We start from the raw sequence: 22,756 nt of genomic DNA, 5'->3' as shown, positions 1-22,756 counted from the left end.
AAGAAAACCACCAAAAACAACATTTACTCGGCGAGTAGGGTCGACTACTCGGCGAGTCCGATCGAAGGATCGAGAAGATAAAGACTCTGTAACTTACCGTGCACGGGAATCAAGTAATGGACTCGGCGAGTCGGTTCGCATCTATAAAAACGGCTGCCCAGATCGCCATTCGATATTCTGGAACCTTTGGGGAGAAGTAAGCTGCGAATCAGAGCCAGGAGAGATCTGAAGAACGAAGATACAACCTAGAATTCAATCCCGAAGGAGATTTAAGGCAAAATGTACATCATTCTTACTTAATCATTTGTTTTCCATTATGGATAGACAATTAGAATTCGTTTTATTGTTGTTACCTACCTCAATCATGAGCTAAAACTCTTAAACTTCTATTTGGGGATACAATATTGATACTATGGTTTGATGTATGGTAAGATTAATTCAATGTTGGTGATTTTGTTGATTTTAGCTTGTTAAAGAACCTTGTGTGTGAATAATAACTATTTTTTGTTAATAGGAAGATAATTAAATAGTATGAGCATCTTTTAATTGTCAAACTCATATGCTTATGTGACCACTTCATCATATGACTAAGATTAATGAACATAAAACTAGAATTAATAATAAAAATGGGTAAATTCATGTATGAGCTTATGTGATGACCATCAACAAGAAGTTAGCTAAATGACCAAATTAGTTAGCTATTACAAGTCTAAATTAACCCGAATAAATAATCAAGTGCATTAAATTAAATTAGACAACTGATCACTGTTTGAGTTAGTTTGTTCTCTAAGGATTAGTGCAGCGAACATGAATCTAATCACTTGAATCGGTAACCAATAGAAGAATTAATCATTTGCACTATTACCATAATATCAACAATAGGATCAATTGAGTTGAACTAAACAGAAGTCCTTCCCATTATTGAATTTAGTTAAATCTTTGCTTTTCTAGTTTTTAGTTTAAGTGATAGTTAGTAAGTTTCTAGTCTTGTAAAACTAGAGAAAAACCCCTACTTATTAATTAATCTAGATAAAATTAGTTTTTAGTTTTAATTTACCATTCCTTGTGTTCGATACCCTACTTATTTAGCTTTACCACAATTGATAGGTCCACTGCCTTTGTGTGTTTATTTTATAATTAAAAAGTAGGTTTAAAACTAGTTGAGTCCACACACATCAAAAGACATTCTTCATCTTTACAATGATAGCCACATTTGACAGTATCGAATTCGAAGGAGCTTGCATTTCTTGAATATATGGAATGGCCTGTCATGCATTTTTCAATGCAATAACAACCTTAATAAAAGTCTTATGTAGAAAAAGATATGTGAGTGATCAACATTTGGTTTAATATAATTAAACATTAACTTATAGACTTAATGTAATGGGTTAATCCCAATTACTTTTTTTTATTAATAAAACTTAGTCTTCATCGTACAACAAATGAGAAGACAAACGTGCAACAAGTTGCGCCGCTAAGTATTTTTGTATTGTAAAAGTCAATTCTCTTGAATACTACATCCATATATCAAGCGGATATAACATTGTTATGCATGATCCGTTTTATTCTATTAAAAAGCTCTACACATCTGGCGTAAAGAAATCAAACGTATCAAATGCAAATGGTATGCACATATATTGATTTTCCATGCACGATTTCTTATGTTTAGGGACTTTGCATGTAGCAGCTTTTAATGTAGCATGTCCCGTCGTGAAACCACCGTCCCTCAAGCCTACGAGAGGGGATAGCTTGTAAGGTCTACACATGCGTTTTTCCCTCCAACTTATTCAAAAATCAAAACGTTAGCCGGTCTAAGGGTTGACCTTCATTCTGTCAGGTTAGTTAAGAAATTCACTGGAACCGTTTTCTTGGTAGAAACCTCGATACGCTTAAATATATCGACCAAGACATCCCTAATCATATTGTGCATGTATTTGAAACCTGTGAGTTCTTTGCAATGAACTGTATGCTCTCCAAAAAAGGTCAAACATTTCTTGCAACACAACGAACATATCTCGTCAGCTGAGAATATTAAAATCATGAATCGATATTTGAGGATGATACGATACTCCATAGGAGACTTAAAATTTGCCGATACAAGTTCATTTCAAAGAGTATCAATCACTAGAATATAGTTAGGTTAGTTGATATAATAATTGTGTGGGTATTACTTGCAAGTTTATTTGTCAAAAAAAAAAAAGTATTAACATCACTAACTCACGATGAATATTACACAACCCTTTTCACTTCATCTTTTTAGGGGTGTTTGGGATTGTGTTTCAAAATAATACATTTTTTTGGCAAAAGTGTTTATTATCTTATGTGTTAACAAAATTAAAATTTTAAACAAATGTTTGGATATTGTAAAATGATAAAATAAAATTTAGAAGAAAAAAAAAGAATTTGAGATTCATCATATGCTCTTTTTATCTAAAAAAATCAATAAAAAGTTTTAAGAAATTAGTAAAATAGAAAATGACTATTTTAAAAACACATTATTAACGAGCATTCTTTACAAAAGAAGTTGAAATGAAGGATATGGAAGGAAAGGAATATAGTAATATTTTCTTTCTTTTCCTTCTTTTCTTATTTTTCTTTGTTTCCAATAATCCTAAAAGTGGAAAGAACTAAATTTTATAAAATAAATATTTTATTTCACTCTCTTAAATGAAATTCTAAACCAATATTACTTTCATGTCCTCCCCTTTCCTTTTCTTATAAAAAAACTCAAGAACACTTCTTTTCTTTCCTGTCCCTCCTTAAAAAATTAAATAATAATAATAATAATAAAATAATAATAATAATAATAATAATAATAATAATAATAAAACATCTATTTCCTTCCATTTCTTCAACTTTGCTTCCTTAAAAAAAACTTGAGAACAAGGGTAAAGGTGAGGAAAATCCATTTAAAAAAAACTATTTTCATCACTAAAACACTCAATTTAACTTATTAGCTATTTAGGGATGAGTGTGGAACAGAACCGGTACCGATCCGTCCCATTTCCGATTTTCCGAATATTGAATTTGATCGAAAGTTAATCCTGAGTACCGAACCGAATTACCATCACTGGTACCGATACCGAGAATGGTACCGGTACTCGGTACTAGTACCGGTACCAACGGTACTGATTTTCGAATTTCATGTATTTAGAGTACCAAGTACCGTCCCGTATTTTTAAATTCGGTATGGTTCAGTACTGATTCTGGTACGGAATCGGAATTGGTGTTCATCCCTATAGCTACTTAAAAAACAAATAAATCATTTTAAACAAACTTCCCCTTAATTAATTAGTAGACAAGATTTCACAGATGATCCTTAAGTTTTTCTATTTGTCCCTAAAATAGTCCATGCGAAACTTTTTTTGCATTGATGATCCATACGGAGTAAAACTTGCACATAAATATTATTTTAGTTTTAAATTTGTTTCAACACCCATCCTTTTGATTAACTTTATTAAAATTTTGTAGTTAAACCTATGTGAAATTACCAATATATCCTTAATGAATTTTTTGTTTTCTTTTTAAATTGATATATAATAAAACCTTATACATTGGTGGTCTCTCTCTCTCTCTCTCTCATGCTTTCATAGATTATGTGTATCTTCAAAGGGAGCTCAACCAATTTAGGTGCTCTAAACGAACCAAAAATATTGGACGCTTTGGTCTTTACTATATTAACGTTATAAACTATCATTCTTTATCCATGCATGAGACTGAAAATAATAAACTAAAAAATTTATAAATAACAGAGTTAATTTTTTTTATTTTGTATATGTTTTTTCTTAATCACCAAAACAACTACAAATGAACAAACAAATTACTCAAAGTAATGGATTAATGAAAATACATGTTGCTTGACAGGCTTGACTCGTTGACTGCTTCCTTGAGTTCATTCCAATCAAAATTCAAAAATTTGAAAGGAAAAATTCACATAGAAGTATTCAAGACTTAACATCTGAAAATTTGTATCTGTAATCAATGGATAACTGAAAATAATTAACTCCCAATCGGCTAACCCTAATAGATCATGGAAAACTTAAAAAGATGGGAAACACATACCGTTTGGAGTTAATGATCTGAACAATTGAGAATCGAGATTGAAGAATAGAAAAAAAAAATGTGGCGTTTCAGTTTTGAAGATCGCAGTGATGTGTCGCACGCGTTTTGTCTTCAAGAATCAAGATCGCTCACTGTGATGTAGTCTATCAGACAATTAGTAATGGACTAACTGAGATTTGAGATATATTAATATTGGGTTAAGTTTTGAGAATTAGGGGCCTTAAGCCCAAGCTTAGAAAAATATAAGGTTGAGCATCATATGTGTATCTTCTCTGTCATCCTTAATTAGTTTTGTTATTTCATCACAACTTTGTAATTTGCCATAAAAATGGTGGTAGCAATTCAATCATATACCACCACCACCACCATATCCTGAAAAAGGACATGCCTATAAAAATCGCCACATACACATATATACACGTGGAGATCAAATCACACACACATTGGCAATCCAATGAAGTTAGGGTTTCTTGAACTTGGAAAACAAGCTTGCATAAACAATAATGAAAAATCTGTTGCTCAAACAACAATGGAAGATCTGATGAAAATCGATCTTGAACTTTGAAAAGTTAGGACTTATCTTGAACTCAAAAATCAAAAAGAAAAAGTCTTGATGCTTGAACTCGAAAATTAAAAGTTGAGGATGATGTTTTGAAGGTTCAAAGATGGTAAAATATGATCGAAAACGTGATTGTTCTTGTAAGGGTTTCTTAAGGATTTAGGGGGAAGGTGACGGTATGAAGTGTGTGTGTGTGTGTGTGTTTGTGATAAAGAGAGAGAGAGAGAGAGAGAGAGAAAAAAAAATAAAGAAAGAGAGAAGGCGTCGATGAACCAAGATCTAAGGAGTAAAGGTTTATTCCATCATATATGCTTTGGCGTTTTTAGGTTCCAGTGAACCAAGATCTAAAGAGGAGATCGGTGGTGGCTCAATACATATATGATAGTGGTGACGGAAAGAGTAGTTGGCGGTGGCCATAGGTGGATAGCGGTGATGGACGGTAGTAGAATATGGTGGTGATGGGCAATGGCATTGGTAGGTGATGTGTTCTTGAGAGGGTGTATTGTGATAACTCAAATTAAAAAACAAATGTATAAATATATACAATTTGGTTATATTATTAAAATAATATAATGGGTGATTATTAGGAGTAATTGGGTTTAATTAGGAGAAATAATGAGGTTTAAACCCTCAAAATCGCCACCCTCAGTGATGTACTAAATTCGAGCATGTGAAAGGGTTTTAGTAGTTAAAATCTTAGGCATTATATAAAGCTTTAGAAACCATGTGAAATCCCCTCCAGAATTGTGAAAATATGTGTAGATCGAGGAAGAACTCAAAAGTAGAAGCTCTTGAAAATTTGGAGTTGGTTTAAAGAAGAAGTGTATGTTTTCCTAAGTAAAGTTCAATTTAATAGTACATATAGCTATAGATTATGTGTTTCATGGTTTAGGTTGATCATATGTCTCTGATTCGACCAATAAAATGGTGAATTTGAATAAAAATGAATATGAAGTTTTTGGTATCACGTGGTGAATTTAATCTATTAATCTAAGGTGTTGATCATTTATTAAAAAAATATTTATGGGTTTGTGTTAGTAGAAAGTGGAGATATTCAGAGACGACTTTTATATATTTAGTATATTTAGATAAAAATCAGAGTTTCAGAATCTTAAAAATGGCAGAATGATCGTGCTTTTTCGGGTTAGGAATATAACGAAATCGGGTATAAGTTGCTAGTTTTTATTTTAATTTCTTTTGGAATTAAAATCACAAGTTACAAAAGTCACATATAAACCACATGATAAACATTTATGTGCGAGGAACCACAGAACACGAGAAACTCACCTTGTTGGTGTTAGGTCTTAACCGCATGTCTTCAAGCTACTTGCAAACATACATCCTACATTTAACCAATATGTTTTCTAAGGTTACAATCCTAAAAAATATAATATGCGTTCATGGTTTTAAACTATCAATATGTCACGTTTGATCAACCAATAATTTTATAAGATTTCGTTAATTACATTTTTCTTCAAAACTTTAGTAAAAGTCAACATTTCCAAATAATAAAATTTCTCCCTTGAAATTGACTCCTGTGGTTTGTTAATTTAAACTTCTGCCTATCTTTAAATTTTATTAGTTTGGAGTATTAAATTTCAAGGGAGAAATTTTATTATTTGGAAATGTTGACTTTTACTAAAGTTTTGAAGAAAAATATAATTAACGGAATCTTATAAAATTATTGGTTGATCAAACGTGACATATTGATAGTTTAAAACCATGAATGCATATTATGCTTTTTAGGATTGTAGCCTTAGAAAACATATTGGTTAAACGTAAGATGTATGTTTGCAAGTAGCTTGAAGACATGCGGTTAAGACCTAACGCCAACAAGGCGAGTTTCTCGTGTTCTGTGGTTGCTCGCACATAAATGTTTATCATGTGGTTTATATGCGACTTTTCAATTATTTATTCACAGTATATTTATGATAAGTATGGTTGTGTGCAATTGTTAGTTTAAATTGTTTATCTATTGTGCATTTTTTTCTGGATGACATGTTTAGCTGGAACAGGTGGGTGTTTAATTGTCGTAACCATGAGGGATATATGTGATCAGCGGGGATGAGAATTGAGAATTTTACTCTTTTCCTTGGATATTTAAAATACTTGAGTACAATGGATGATGAGTTGTCTCAAGGAGAAGGGAAATCAACCTTTGGTTCTTTCTCGTGATAATTAATCGTTCCTTTAAATTATGTTATGGGGTGATATGTTTTGTTGTATGATTTATTGAAACTATATGATAAAACCTTTTGTTTTTTTTAAGTGATGGACATGTATGTGCAACACGAACTCACTAGTCCCTAGGCTTACCCTTTTAGATACTTTAAATGTGTGCAACACAGGAAACTATTTAGCAAGTGGCAGAGGAAAGTCCAATGAGAATGATTGATCCAGAAGACGCTAGAGGAATTCCATAAAGATGTAACACCCGAGTTTGTTCAGATGAAGACTTTATATTATTTTATTTTGCTTCTGTTGTAGTTTAGTCTATAAGTAAGTTCATAACTGATCTTGGGAGATGTTGGAACGATTATATGTCATTTAATCGATATTTGAAAATTGGGGTGTTACAAGTTGGTATCAGAGCGTTGTTTAAGTAGATTAGGTGTTTACATAAACACTTAAGCTTAGATGGAAGGAACGAGAGGTAATCAAGCAACTAAATTAGACCTCATATTGCTTGTAGGTATTATATATTCAAGGAGACCTGGAAGGTTTGCTAAGGTCACTCCGGAGGAAGTACACACCCCAATTGGAGCTTATGTTAGAGCACCTGAAGATATACCAGAAATTCCATTGATCCCTAATGAGAATCGTGCACGTGGACATGGAATAAGAGGAGGCAAGGGTAGAGGAAGAGGGAGAGGGGCTGTAACAACACTGATAGTTGCACTATCTAGCCAGGGAAGCTCCGGCTCCCACCACGGTCGAGGTCGAGATCGCGGAAGGGGTCGTGCAAAAAACATGATCACTAGAGAAGAGTTGGTTGATGAGATTGCACGGGCGATACATTCCACATTGCCAAGTGTAGTTTCTCAGGCACGAGATGCAATAATGAGTGAGTACCAAGGTAACTTGGGTTAAGGTGAAGAAGACTTCGAGTATAGTATACCAAATACAAATCCTGACCCAAGCATTATACAACACTCAATGCACATTGACAACCATGAATGGAGGGGTTGTAGTTACAAGACGTTCATGAATTATAAGCCACCCATATTTAACGGAGAAATTGATCTTGTTTTATCATCAACATGGATCATGGAGATTGAGGGAACATTTGATACTAGCAAATATGTGGATGAGGACAAGGTGATTTATGTTGCGATAATGTTAAAAGGGGAGGCAATACATTGGTAGGGCATGGTGAAGGAAGTTAGGGGGCGAGAGGTGGCCAAGAAGATGTCGTGGGATGAGTTTCTAAGAATCTTTAGAGGAAAGTTTTGCCCTCGAATGACAGTTAAACAGTTACAGGAAGAATTCTTGAGGTTAGAACAAGGGAATATGACTGTGAGAGTACACCACTAAGTTCACAGAGAAAGCTAGGTTTGCCGAATTTTACGTGTCTACGGAAGAAATGAGGGTGGAGAGGTATATTTGGGTACTAAAAACCGCCATTCGTAAATTTGTAGAAATTCAGAAACCAGGTACCTTACAATCTGCTGTATACGCCACAGAAGGCCGAGAACGGGGAAAGAATCGTCAAGGTGAGAATAAGGATTCAAGAAAAAAAGGAAGTTGGAAAGTTCAAATACAGACTCAAAGAAATGCAATACTTCTAGTTCAGATCATAACTATGAGCAACAGTCTGGGATAAAACAATGTCCTATATGCAAACGATTCCATAAAAGGGAGTGTAATATGATCCAAAGAACTTGCTATAAATGTGGAAAAATAGGACATATCGCTTCAGATTGTAAAATAGGGAATATATGTTATGGGTGCGGGTCCCCAGATCACATCAGGTCAAACTGTCCCAAGAATAAGGGTAATAATATCCAACGCATGAAGACAGAGAAGAGAAATCGGTCGGGAGATGAAACGGCAGAAACAACAAGACCAAAAGGCAAGGATTTCCATATGACAACTCAGGAAGCTCAGGATGCCCCAATATAGTGGCATGTGCTTTCCATGTAAACTCTATATTTGTGGGTGCTATTTGATGTAGGTGCAAACATTTTTTTCATTACTTTCTATAAGTGCCTAAATATGGATGAAAAAGCTTTAGAAATAAAGACTGATGATGATCATTGTGTAATCGTCAGAATAGAATTTGATGGTTACTTGATTTAAATAGATTGTTGTTTAGCACCACTAATACTAGTACGCATAACACTATGAGATTTTGATTATTGTGGTAGGATTGGATTGGTTGTCGAAAACCAAGCTAACATATATTATAATAAGAAAACTATTCAGGCGTGGGTACAAAATAGGAGAACATGACGTGACACATATACCATTTGTAAAGGATTTCTCGAGAGTCCTATTAGTTAGCACAAACAAGGATGAAAGGGTTTATTTAATAGTTACAATACCTGCTTGAAAAGGATGGGAAGTTGTAGATCTACATGGATTACCAAGAGTCAAAGGTGTAAGATCTTTACTGATTATGGAAGGTTAACGTTGTCACTTATACTCTAAGTCATAAGCTAAGGAAGGAATCAAGTAAGATTCAAAATGATGAAAATTAATGTAATTGTCAGATTACTGGGTGAACCGAAGAAGAGTCAGAAAAAAACATGGTAGAGGATAAGTGGAAAGTTTTTAGATTTGTTTAACTGGTGTATGATGACACATTTACTGGGGACATGGATGTATGATAGTCGGAAACATAATGCGTTTGTTGTGACCCACTAGGATAGGATTTGAGATATTACTCATTTTCTTGGATATTTAAATGCTTAGCATAATTGATGTGTTGTGCCAAGTGGGAAGGGAAGTGGGCCATTGGTTCTTTTTCTGGATATCTAAAATGTTCCATTAAATTGTGTCATTGGGTGAAACATACTTATGGGAAAAGTAATGAGATTGTTCGCTTGTCTATTTATCATCAGAACCTTAGTTTTATATCATCATTTTGGAAAAGTGTACAACGAGAAATGGATTATCTGGTCAAGAAGTTAAGGAATGTAGAGACACAACTCATGAAAGCTCAGTGAAAGTAACATAAACGGTCAGATGCGACATAGGGAAACATATGAGATAAGAAGACCAAATACCCTTATTTGGTTGTTTAGTTCAAATTCCGAGAACGAAATTTTTCGAAAGGGAGAAATTTGTGATAACTCAAATTAAAAAAAAAAATGTATAAATATATACAAATTGATTATATTATTAACATAATATAATGAGTGATTAATTAATAGTAATTGGGTTTAATTAAGAGAAATAATGTGGTTTAAACCCTCAAAATCGTCACCCTTAATGATGTAGTAAATTCGAGCATGTGAAAGGGTTTTAGTAGTTAAAATCTTAGGCATTATATAAAGCTCAAGAAACCATGCGAAATCCCCACCAGAATTGTGAAAATATGTGTAGAATCGAAGAAGAAATCAGAAGTAGAAGCTCTTGAAAATTCGGAGTTGGTTTGAGGAAGAAATGTATGTTTTCCTAAGTAAATCTCAAATTATATAGCTGTAGATTATGTGTTTCATGGTTTGGGTTGATCATATGTCTATGATTTGACCAATAAAATGGTGGATTTGAAAGAAAAAAAAATAAATATGAAGTTTTTGGTATCACATGGTGAATTTAATTTATTAATTTAAGGCGTTGATCGTTTATTAAAAAATATTTAAGGGTTTATGTTAGTAGGAAGTGGAGATATTGAGAGATGGTTTTTATATATTTAGTATATTTAGATAAAAATCAGAGGTTCAAAATCTTAAAAATGGCAGAATGATTGACAGGCGCCTTTTGTTTTTTTTTTTTTTTTTTTTTTTCTCATAAGTCAGTTTGTAATGTATAAAAATAGTCCCTATAAATTTGCCGCTTTATTTCTTGAGTAATACATACCAATGTTTGTTTTGTTTTTTTTTTTTTTCCATAAAGAAACTATCGGACACAGTTACATAAATGGTCCCTATAGATAAGTTGAAAGTTGATAGTTTTTTTTTTTTTTTTTTTTTTTTTTTTTTTTTTTTTTTTTAATACAGACGTATCTTTCGGAAATAATAATTAAATTAATACTCCCTATTTTGTGATAAGTTGCTAGTTTTTATTTTAATTTCTTTTGAAATTAAAATCACAAGTTACACAACGAACCTGTGGTTTGTTAATTTAAACTTCTGACGTATCTTTAAATTTTATTAGTTTGAAGTATTAAATTTGAAGGAGAGAAATTTTATTATTTGGAAATGATGACTTTTACTAAAGTTATGACGAAAAATAGAGAAATTTACAAAAATAGCCATTTACACTAATGATATTACAAAAATAGTCAAAAAAAATCGAAATTACAAAAATAGCCACCCATTTCGCAGATGAGAAGGTCCCATCTGCGAAATGGGCTTCTCATCTGCGAAAGTACAAGTTCCTAAAGCACAGTTGTGCTTTAGGCACTTGTACCTTCACAAATGGCCTTTTTTTTTTTAAATTTTTGCGAAAGTACAAGACTACCGAGTTCAAATATTACCATTCAAGTCGGTTTACAAAAAAGATTACCGGTTGCATATTACTTTCGCAAAAATTATTACCGAGTTCAAATATTACTTTCGCAAAAATTTAAAAAAAAAAAAAAAAAGGCCATTTGCGAAGGAACAAGTGCCTAAAGCACAACTGTGCTTTAGGCACTTGTACTTTCGCAGATGAGAAGCCCATTTCGCAGATGGGACCTTCTGATCTGCGAAAGTACAAGTGCCTAAAGCACAACTGTGCTTTAGGCACTTGTACTTTCGCAAAAATTAAAAAAAAGGCCATCTGCGAAGGTACAAGTGCCTAAAGCACAACTGTGCTTTAGGAACTTGTACTTTCGCAGATGAGAAGCCCATTTCGCAGATGGGACCTTCTCATCTGCGAAATGGGTGGTTATTTTTGTAATTTCGATTTTTTTTGGCTATTTTTGTAATATCATTAGTGTAAATGGCTATTTTTGTAAATTTCTCTGAAAAATATAATTAATGAAATCTTATAAAATTATTGGTTGTCCGAAGGAGACATATTGATAGTTTAAAACCATGAATACATATTATGTTTTTTTAGGATTGTAGCCTTAGAAAACATATTAGTTAAACATAGAATGCATGTCCACAAGTAGCATGAAGACATTCGGTTAAGACCTAACGCCAACGAGGTGAGTTTCTCATGTTCTGTGGTTCCTCGCACATAAATATTTATCATGTGCTTTATATGCAATTTTTCAATTATTTATTCACATTATATTTTATGGTAAGTATGGTTGTATGCAAATGTTATTTTGAGTTGTTTATCTATTGTGCGTTTTTTTTCTGGATGACATGTTTAGCGGGAACGAGTGGGTGTTTAATCGTCATGGGCATAACGGATGTGTGTGATCGCGCGGGGATGGGAATTGAGAATTCTACTCTTTTCCTTGGATATTTAAAATACTTGAGTATAATGGATGATGAGTTGTCTCAAGGAGAAGGGAAATGAACATTTGGTTCTTTCTCTGGATAATTAATCGTTCCTCTAAATTATATCATCGGATATGTTTTGTTGTATGATTTATTGAAACTATACGATAAAACCTTTTATTTTTTTAAGTGATGGACATGTATGTGCAACACGAACCCACTAGGTCATAGTCTTACCTTTTTAGATATTTTAAATATGTACAAACCAAGAAACTATTTAGCAAGTAACAGGAAATTCCAAGGAGAATGATTGATCCAGAAGACGATAGAAGAATTCCATAAAGATGTAACACTCGAGTTTGTTCAGATGAAGACTTTATATTATGTTATTTTGCTTCTGTTGTAGTTTAGTCTATAAGTAAATTCATAATAGATCTTTAGAGATGTTGGAACGATTATTTGTCATTTAATCAAATTAGAGTGTTACATGTATGTTCTTTGCTTAGTGTTTATGTGAATGAGAGATATATAGAGAGAAAATGTGTGTTATAATGTGCAAGGGCAATATGATATTTTCATTTAATTTAACAGAGAAACTAACTTTGTTAGTTATAAGAATTGTTTGGGTGCAAGGTTTGCTATGTAGAAACCAACCATGCAAAAAAAAAAAAAAAAAAAAAAGGTTTCGTACCCTACAAACAAAAAAGCTTAAGGCCCATATGTGAAATTTTGTCTAATTAGTAATTACACAAAAAGGCAGCCTTACATCTATAGTCCCTCGGAGTCTCAACTTCAAAGTTGCATACATCATCCATTAGGAAAGTATATTATCGAAAGATTCACTTCACTTTCGAAAAAAGACCATACAATCACCAAAAGTTAAACTATACACAAATTAACATATAAACGCTTTGACGTGTATTTGTTAAACCAAATCGCTTTTGGAAAAAAGATATACATTTGCTATTTGCTCAATTTCACTTCTGCATCGAACTTTCATTCCATCATAAACAAACACAAGATTCCCTCTACCCTTTTTACACATTCATTCAATAAAATATCCACAACCACACAAAACCTCACATATATATAACACCGAAACATTCATGTCATCTTGGACCCGAAAGCTCCATTGCTTCAACTACAAGTGAAGATTCTTCTATATAATCCGAATATCTTTGTGGAATCCCTTCTAAACCCCTAAATCGTGGGGTCTCAACTCTTTGCGACGCTTCCCATCTTTCCACCAACCCTTCACCTTCCAACATCCGCAACACTTCCGACATCTTTGGCCGATAACTAGGGTTAAATTGAGTACACAGGAGTGCAACTTGAATCATTTCTTGCAACTCCACTCGATCAAAATCATTGTTCAATGCTTTGTCCACCATTAGGTTTAGCTTCCCTTCTTGATGAAGCTTCTTTACCTGTTAACACAAATGAATTGTTCATCTTTACATTCCATTTTCATTCTATTAATAAAAAGAGAGAAGGAGGAAAAGCATAATACCCAATCTAGCATTACGCCTTTCTGATTAGCGGCTCTTCCAAAATCCAAAGCTTTTTGTCCGGTTATAAGTTCAAGAAGTAAGATGCCAAAACCGAAAACATCAGTCTTAGATGAGGATTGACCGGTTGAAAGATACTCGGGGGCGATGTGGCCCACAGTGCCACGGATGGCGGTTGTGACATGGGAATCGCGGTGGTCTAACAACTTTGCCAACCCAAAATCACCAACAACCGCTTCAAAATCTTCATCTAAAAGAATATTTGCGGCTTTCACATCACGGTGAATGATTTTTGGGTCACACTGCTCGTGTAAATATAGCAAACCTCTCGCCGTTCCTAATGCTATGTTTTTTCTCCTTGTCCAGTCCAATACCGGCCTTCCCTCCATATTATCTGCTAAAATATAAAGTGTTTCTTCTTTTTTTTAGACCGAATAAATAACATTATGAATGTTACGAAATGGGAAGATAGTGAACCTTTTAATCGAGATGCAACACTGCCATTGGGCATAAATGGATAGACAAGAAGGCGTTCGTTTTCAGTTGAGCAAAACCCCCAAAGCCTTAAAAGGTTACGATGAACAGCCAAACTTATCGTTTCAACTTCAGTTTGAAATTGGATTTCACCCCCAAAAGTATTACTATCCTTCAACCTTTTAACAGCGACTATTGTCCCATCATTCAATGTCCCTTTATAAACAATTCCATATCCGCCCCTCCCTAATATATTCTTCGCGTTAAAATGGTCAGTAGCTGCTCGAAGCTCCTTAAATGTATACCTCCTTAAATGACCCAAACATACCTCGGGATCATATTGATCTGCATAACATATATAACCTCATTTTCTTTATTAAAAAAAAATATGACAAATATATTTTAAAGATAATAGTGACAGTTTACGAACCATTAACATCAAAGAATATCTGTTGATTTTTCCTGTATCGCCACCAAATGAGCATCGCGACAATCAAGATTATTACGAAAATGCCACTGAGGCTTGTCCCAAGTGCAACAGCCAAATGGCGAGTTTTGTCGTTTGATGAAGATTGGTCTGGTGAAAGTATCATGTTAGAATCATTAATTTCACACACACACACACACACACAAGAAAAAGAAAAAAAGATGACTATGAATACCTGTGAAACCATCTGGTGGGAAAGAGAGAGGCTCGGGGTAAATGTTTGAACAATTATTTACAGAATTTTGGCCACAAAGTAAAGGGTTTCCTATGATTCTGAAGGCGAAAAAAAATTAGATAAAGAAAATTGTTTTACACAAAAAGAAAAAGAAAAAAAAAAATCTCACCTAAAAGTTCTTGCTGATAGTTTTGGCAGAGGACCAGTCAGATTGTTATAGGACACATCTCTACATAAACAAGTGAAATTTTACAATAAGATAATCTTAAATATTAATCTCCATATTTTTTTTATGGAAGAAAAAAGAACATACACAAGAGTGAGGCCTTCAACTTGGGATAAAGATTGAGGAACAGGGCCAGAAAGACTGTTGTTGTTCAGACGCCTGTCTTGCTCAAAGAATTTGATTCAAAATGAGTAAAATTTACGTGTTTTTATAAATTCGTATGTTTAAATAAAATAAAGATCAAAACTTACAAAAAATTAAGGCTGTTGAGGTCCCCTAGAGAACTAGGAAGCTGACCATTGAAGATGTTTCCTGATAGATCAAGAGTTTGAAGCTTCTGAAGTTTTCCGATTGAATCCGGAATAGGCCCAAAGATTGCATTATTCTGTAGTGTGCTACAAAAGTATATCGAATTATCAATTTATATAAAGATTATAATTGTGGTTTGATATTTAGTGAAGAACAAGAGTAACTGAAAAACTTACATAGATTGCAAGTTACTAAGATTTCCAATTGCTGACGATAATGTCCCGGATAAGTTTTGACTAGGTAGTCCTCTGGTCAAGAATCAAAACCCATAAAAATTTGAAGCATTTGAGAACTGATTTATGGAAAAATTGGCGAAAAGTTTTATAAAGTTAAAAAGAAAGAACAGTTTTTTAATAAAAACTTACAAAGCAGATACAGAGCGATCAAGGTTGCAAGTAACCATCCTCCAACTACAAGGATCGACAGAAGATAAATCCCAATTGTCCATGATATTTCGTGGGTCTTTTAGATCGCCTTTTATAGCCATTAGAGCTACAACTGCATCAATTACGAACGATTTTAATGATCTTTTATCCATTTTCACCAAACTTAAAGAGTTTTTTCATGCGGTTTATCGACTATGAAACAAACTCGTTAGCTATTAACTACGTATAAAGTTATGTATCCGATTAAAACTCAAAGGATAAGGGAATTAAAGAAGAATATGTTTTTATTTAATGAAAATTTGCCCAAATTGAAGAGGAAAATTGTTGAGTATGAATGAACAAGGAATGATAGTGTACAAAAATAGATTAAGAACAGAATGCCCAAATATGGAAACAAAAAGAGAATGAAAACTGACCTTCATAATTGACACCAGAAGGAGAAAGAGTTGCATATGCGACACCCAGCCATGTTAAAAGACATAAAACCCCTAATCGCAATGTCTCAAACACACATAATTTCATCTCCATGCTTCAAGAATCTTCAAATTGTGCACAGAATCATCAACGAACATGAGCACAACACATTTGTGAAATGGTTTTTTTCACCGTATTTATATGCTATATATGCTTGTCTTCTTCTCCAAACTCCAGAATACGAAAAAGATATGCTTTGAAGATTAAGAACAGAATCAGAAGCCTATCAAGGAAAACCCAGTATTTTCTTTCAAATCCCAACTTTAATCTTGTTTCAAAAGGAACAAAATCTCAAAAATGCACTTCACCCACGTAATAAAATCCCCCAAACGGCAAGTTTCCTGAAATTAAGAGATCTGGGTGTACGCAGTTCTTGAGCCTTGAATGTTATCCTTTGAAGATACAATCAAAATCTTAGAGCTGGTGAGAGTAGGCACCAAGAACACCTCACAATGAGATTAGGGGGGTTCACCAATACAAAAGGGAATTTAAATAATTGAATCGGTTAGTTTTTCAAATTATTTTTATGAAAAGAATCAAATAATTGTTTGGATTTTTTCGGGGGAAAACAAAGACATTTGCTTTTTATTCAGTGATTGGACTGAAGGGTGGATGTCTGTATCTGTGTGTGAGAGAGAACGATGAGATGTCAAAAAAGCAAAAAAGAAAAGCTTTTTCTTGCAGGTAAAATCTTGGCAGATCACGTGCCTTGTCTTTGTCTTGGGCTTTGTTGCTTTTTTTTATTTTTATTTTTTGCTTTTTTTCTACAAAAAGCTCACCTTTTAACCATAAAAACAGTGTTCTGATATATGATTTTGTTTCATAAAAAGCTGATGCTAATTATAATTCTGAAGTGTGTCTTTTTTTCTACAAAAAGCTCACCACCTTATATGGTCCACCATTCTAATTATAATTCTGAAGTGTGTCTTCTTTTGTTATTATTAATCGATATTTTGTTAGACACTATATTAAGTTAAACATTTTATAATTATTCCAAATGAGTGAATGATACGAATTCGGTCGTATTATGGATTAGGATTAGGATTTTAATAAAATGATAAGTTTCATAATTTAAGCCATTTAGTTTAGGGAATATAAACTATTTAAAAATTGTAAAATGGGAATATGTGGAAGAAAACGAGGAGTTAAATGACAAAACATTCTGTTGTTGTTATCTCTAGGTTTTGTTTTCCCCACACTTACGACTCCCAAATACCAAAGGTATTTTTGTCCCTTGAATATTCTCCACTTTACATTTTTAATTGTATATATTATAATATGGTAGTTATTTATAATAGTTGCTTTAAACGTAATTATTCGTAATCCGAAAATTGACAGGTTTGAGTTATCATGAGAATTACGCAAACGGCTTATCATGTGATAAAGAATTACAAGAAAATAGTGTTAGGATATAGACAAAAGAAAACTTAAGATTATATTATGTATGTGAAAATCAATGGAAAAATGTTTGATATGGTTCATTTTAAATAATGAACTATACAAGTTTCATCTATAACTTTCATCGGGGGTAATATCCGATTTGAATCAAGATGTCGCTATGATGTTCACCAACCAATAAAAAAAATTAAAAAAATCCACACTTAATGCTCTCAAATTCGCTCAATATCAAAGTGTTAATCCCTTTATGTAGGAAAATGGTTTTCATATGTGGGTGTAAGACAGATTGATTAAAAAAAATTAAATATCAAAATGTAAATATTAATTATTTTTTAAAATAAATTTTGAAATAAAGAAAAAAATGTATTTATTGAAATTTACTATAACATTTATAAATTTAATACTTTATATATAAGTATAAGTATTAAGTATTATATGAGTTTTTAATTTTAAAGATTGAAAAAATCTAAAAATTGACATGTGAATATTATTTATTTTAAAAATACCATAAAATGATAAGTGTCAAAACTTATAAGAGATAGATATATGACAAAATGGATCTTCATTTATTAGAATAGATTTTGTCATGATGAATCAACAATAGACCGAAACTACAAACAAGTGGATCCGACACATTGCTCGTTTAAAAGTATGACGTATTACTATGTTGATGTTGATTTTGTTGAAAATGGTAATTTACAGTCATTAGTCATCGAATTGACATATTTTGTTGAAAATGGCCTAATTTCATAAGGTGCTTTATATACAATTGCTTATTTTAGGAAATGGACACGATTGAAAAAGTGTACCTTTCCGGATTGAAAAAGTGTATTTCGGACTGACGTCCGGAACGACCATACATTCCCGAGTGGCGTTCCGGAGAGATAGAAGTAGGGCTTTTCTATGTTTTTCTTCCAAATATACAATACATATGTGTTTTTAATATATTTGTGTGTTCTATACTTTCGAAAAACATTCTGGAATGAGTATGTATACGGGTTTTTTCCGAGTTTCAGTTTCGAAAAACATTTTGGAAGCAATAGCAGCGTATCGACAGATGTATGCAGTATCTTGCTCCGGATTACACATGATTTGCGATAGATATAACCAATGATATCAACTTCGTTGGGTTAGTTACATTGGTTGCTTCCAAGTCTATGTTATACACAAATGACAAAACTGCAAATTTGGTCCCTATGGTATGTCAAAACTAGCACGTTTGGTCCAAAATAGGTTTGGCTTGCAAGGATGGTCCAATAGTTTCATTTTGTTGCAAGTTTAGTCCAATGGCTTAACAGCCGTTACCAAGCTCCCTTTACTTTACCGATGCCCCTCTTACTTTAGGGTATTTTAGTCCATTCATCTAGCCTCTTTATTATTTTATTATTATTTAGTCCATAAAGAGACTTCAACGTCTCTATTCTCATCTCCAACAACAAGCCCTAACGATCACTTCATCTGTGATTTCATCTTCTCCATCGATCGCTCCCTCTGTGATTTCATCTTCTCCATCGACAATGGTGATGTGCTTCTGCATAAAGTGGGCGATAGTTCGGACATCGTGGACAGATAACAACCCAGGGCGTCGATTGTGACATCCCCATTTTCACGGTCAGAAAAAACCAATTTGTTAATGCTTTGTTTGAAAATCAGAGTAACATTTTAAATAAAAGTGTTGCAGAATTTGTTCCCAAAATAAAATATGATAAAGATATATCAAAGTATTTCCGAAGAAATGTATTTCATTAAAAATCTCGAGATGTCTTGTTCGATACGGATCAAAAGCATAAACAGTACAATATAAGTCTTACAACATTTATTCATATCTACAAGCCTATAATCCGTAATCCTTCATCCACACATCACATCTATGCTCGAGTGCCACTACCTGTAATACAAGAAACTGAGTGTGTCAGGCTTGGGAGCCTGGTAAGCACATAGGGATTTCAACCCACAATAAATAAGTTTATTAATTTCATCAACCAACAATAACCCGATTACCCGTTCTCGTTATCCTCACTTTATGTTCTTAAAACACCTATCATCAGGGACCTAGCCTAAGGATCATCATCGGGATGGACACTACTGCTAAGGAGATTACTCAGCAATAAATGTCCTTAAGGCAACCATGAGGGGGATGGAGTACACCGGTGAACACATCGTTCACAAACATCTACAGGTTGTGAGCCTGCTAGTGTTCCACTGGACTGTCTAGAAAAGTCCATGGTCATCATCTATACTCCGCTAGATGACTAGAAAAATCATCAACATCGAGGTCTCTCATCATTTTATTTCATCACACCCAACTATTATATTTACTCATGTTTTACCCAACACATTTTGTAGATATAAAATACATATACAGTTTAAATCATTTAAAACATGTATAAAATCTTTCATCCAGCATAGAAAACAAGTATTTAGACAATATGCACACATAGCACGTAATTTATATAAAATACTTCATATCTATGTGTAAGATGAAAGTAACTATGCACTCACATGTTAAGGTGGTGATTCTGAACTCAGCCAGCGTTTCGCTTCTATTAATTTATTTTCTTTCGACGAAACCTAGTATCATTACCACTAGATTTTTGTCTAACATTCATTGCGACTAATTATTAGTATAGATTCATCATTAACTCAGAGTCTACTTCATGATCTATTAAGTAAGCAACGACCAGGTAGGATCATATCGGAGGTAGGGTTCGTTTGGTATACGAAGTATACGATTTGGAAATCCCACTTTAAACACCTCACTAAATCACAACCTAGACATCATTCCCGTAAATAGATCAACCAATTTAATGACTTTGAATCACTGATAAATCTTATTTATAGGTTCATAATAAAGATATTATATTTAAATATTTGACATCCCTATTTTCACGGCCAGAAAAGACCGATTTTGTTTATGCTTGTTTGAAAATCAGAGTAACATTGTACATAAAAGTGTTGCGGAATTTGTTCTCAAAACAAAATATGATAAGATAAAAGTTATCAAAGCATTTCGTAAATCAATGATTAAGGTTCTAAAAAGCTCGTCGTGGCTCCGCCATGGCGCACTACGGCTCCAAGGCTTGCACCAGCCGCCAAGCTTTGCTAAAACGCCGCCTTAACTTATATATGTGTATAAAAATGAATAATAGTTGAAAATACATATAAAAATATTAATTATATAGAAGATTTCCGCCTTAAGTCACGCCTTACAAACGTCGTGACTCGCCAAGGCTCGGAAAATCTGGAGGCTTGACTTTGCCGCCAAGCCACGCCTTACGTTATTTAGAACCTTGTCAATGATACATATGGTTTGGGCTATTGATCCATGATGTAATAAGTTTATGTGAGAGTCCATGAAGAGTTAGTCCATATAAGTTATTGGATCATAAGCCTAAGTGTAACAATTAGGGTTTACATATGACTCTTGGAATTCTACACTATATATGTATTCCCTAAACCCTAAAATCGATACTTGTGTATTCCATGAAGAGTATAGCCGATTTTTGGTGTGTCTAACCTTGCTCTCAAAGTCCTCCATTTGTTCATGGTGTGTTATGATTCCATTAGAGGTGTAACATTTAAGGTACTAAGCTCTTGAAAGGCCAAATTCTACAAGCTACAACAAAGAGGTATTCTTTTAACTAGATTTTATGATGTAAATATCAAGTTGTATGCTAGTTAGGCTTCATGCTTTGGAAAAAAATTTATTGCATGTATAACTAGAGAAAACTTAGATCGAAATCATTAGGGTTGTATGTGCACCGTAGGGATGTTAGAGTACATAAAACCTAACACTTCCATTACTAGTTTGGGGGTGATCCTCGTGCAGAGAGGACAGGTGATAACATATGCTTCACGGCAGCTGAAGCTTCACGAGACAAGGTATCCCACACATGATCTAGAGTTAAGGGTAGTGGTTTTTGCCCTCAATATTTGGAGGCATTATCTTTATGGGGTCGGCTGTACTATCTACACGGATCACAAGAGTTTGAGGCACATTATAGATCAGCCGAACCTAAACATGAGGCAACGCATGTGGCTGGACGGAGTTAAGGATTATAACTTTGAGATCCTTTACCAACTGGGTAAAGCAAATGTGGTGGCGAATGCTTTGAGCTACAAGTCGGCTGGGTCTTCAGATGAGGTTTCGTGTGTAAGGATATCAGTGGATTCTCCGATGTTGGGATTGATTAAGGAGGCTCGGGGCGAGGATTTTCGGGAAGAGAACTGGAATACTGAAAGGATCAGGGGTGAGAATCAGTGGTGAGTCTAGAATAGAAAACCACATGGTCCACTAATTTTTCTATAGAAAATTTTCTATACAAATTCAAAGATTTTATGGGTAAAGTAGGTCCTAAATTATTTTTAAGGTAGTTCACTAAAATTTTCCTATAGTAATGTTATAGTATAAAATAAAAAAATAGGTGGGTCATTGGACCCACCTGACATGCACATAGCCTCGCCCCTGGGTGAGATCACTAGATTTGTTCCAGATAGTCGTGGATTGTTGACTCGTTGTGTTCGGGTATTGGTTCCTATGTTTGGTGGGGTCAGGCAGATTATGTTGGAGGAGGCTCATAAGTCTTGCTTTTCTATCCATCCGGGGCCATCAAGATGTATTGGGATCTGAGATTGAGTTATTGGTGGTCGTGTATGAAGAGGGAGATCACCTGGTACGTGGAGAGGTGCTTGACCTGTAGGATGGTCAAGGTCGAGCATCAGAGCCCACATGACAAGTTGCAGCCTCTGGAGGTTCCCATGTGGAAATGGAAACAAATTTTGATGGACTTCATCACCAAGTTGCTGAGCACGACAAAGGGTTTTGATGCTATTTGGGTCATCATGGATCGATTGACCAAGAGTGCCCATTTCCTGGAGATTCGGGAGAGTACTTCGGCCGACAAGTTGGCCGATGTGTATATTTGCGAGATCGTTGCTCGCCATGGGGTTCTGGTCTCCATTGTTTCAGACCGTGAGTATAATAAATAAATGAGAAATTGGTTTATTAATGTAAAACCCCAAAACCGGAACGACGGAAATGTTCTGGGGCGGAGGACGTCATGTTCAGTATCACAACACAGAATAATAGTAAACAAGCAAACAACATCCATTTCATTAATGTAGCAGTTAAATACATGTGTGTTCCTTTATACAGAT

General features: G+C 33.9%; 1 protein-coding gene across 2 annotated transcripts; it reads right to left on the bottom strand.

Moving 5' to 3' along the window:
* Nucleotides 1–13,057: 13,057 nt before the first annotated feature.
* LOC145034873 (protein CLAVATA3 INSENSITIVE RECEPTOR KINASE 1-like) lies at nucleotides 13,058–16,752 on the bottom strand. Of its 2 annotated transcripts, none has more exons than XM_078983430.1 (11): nucleotides 16,144–16,752; nucleotides 15,707–15,839; nucleotides 15,518–15,589; nucleotides 15,284–15,427; nucleotides 15,120–15,191; nucleotides 14,976–15,035; nucleotides 14,807–14,904; nucleotides 14,575–14,721; nucleotides 14,148–14,489; nucleotides 13,673–14,067; nucleotides 13,058–13,589 (listed from the first exon to the last, which is right to left on the bottom strand). In XM_078983430.1, the coding sequence occupies exons 1-11, from the start codon at nucleotides 16,253–16,255 to the stop codon at nucleotides 13,272–13,274; spliced, it is 1,893 nt and encodes a 630-aa protein (XP_078839556.1). In that variant the 5' UTR covers nucleotides 16,256–16,752; the 3' UTR covers nucleotides 13,058–13,271. The 2 variants fall into 2 exon arrangements, with proteins under 2 accessions (XP_078839556.1, XP_078839557.1); XM_078983431.1 differs by having other exon boundaries at nucleotides 13,673–14,064; nucleotides 16,144–16,747.
* Nucleotides 16,753–22,756: the final 6,004 nt, after the last annotated feature.

This window comes from Lactuca saligna, chromosome 3 (genome assembly GCF_052625555.1).
Source record: "Lactuca saligna cultivar CGN05327 chromosome 3, ASM5262555v1, whole genome shotgun sequence".
NCBI classification, from domain to species: Eukaryota; Viridiplantae; Streptophyta; class Magnoliopsida; order Asterales; family Asteraceae; genus Lactuca; species Lactuca saligna.
This window is presented reverse-complemented; position numbering and strand designations above follow the sequence as displayed.

Bases quoted from the DNA above. Each gene is read 5' to 3' on its own strand.
- LOC145034873 (XM_078983430.1), bottom strand. From the start codon at position 16,255: ATGGAGATGAAATTATGTGTGTTTGAGACATTGCGATTAGGGGTTTTA. The intron at 15,840-16,143 runs GTCAGTTTTCAT...TAATTGATGCAG, and splicing joins TTCTGGTGTCAATTATGAAG to TTGTAGCTCTAATGGCTATA. The intron at 14,905-14,975 runs GTGAGATTTTTT...TTTCGCCTTCAG, and splicing joins CTATCAGCAAGAACTTTTAG to AATCATAGGAAACCCTTTAC.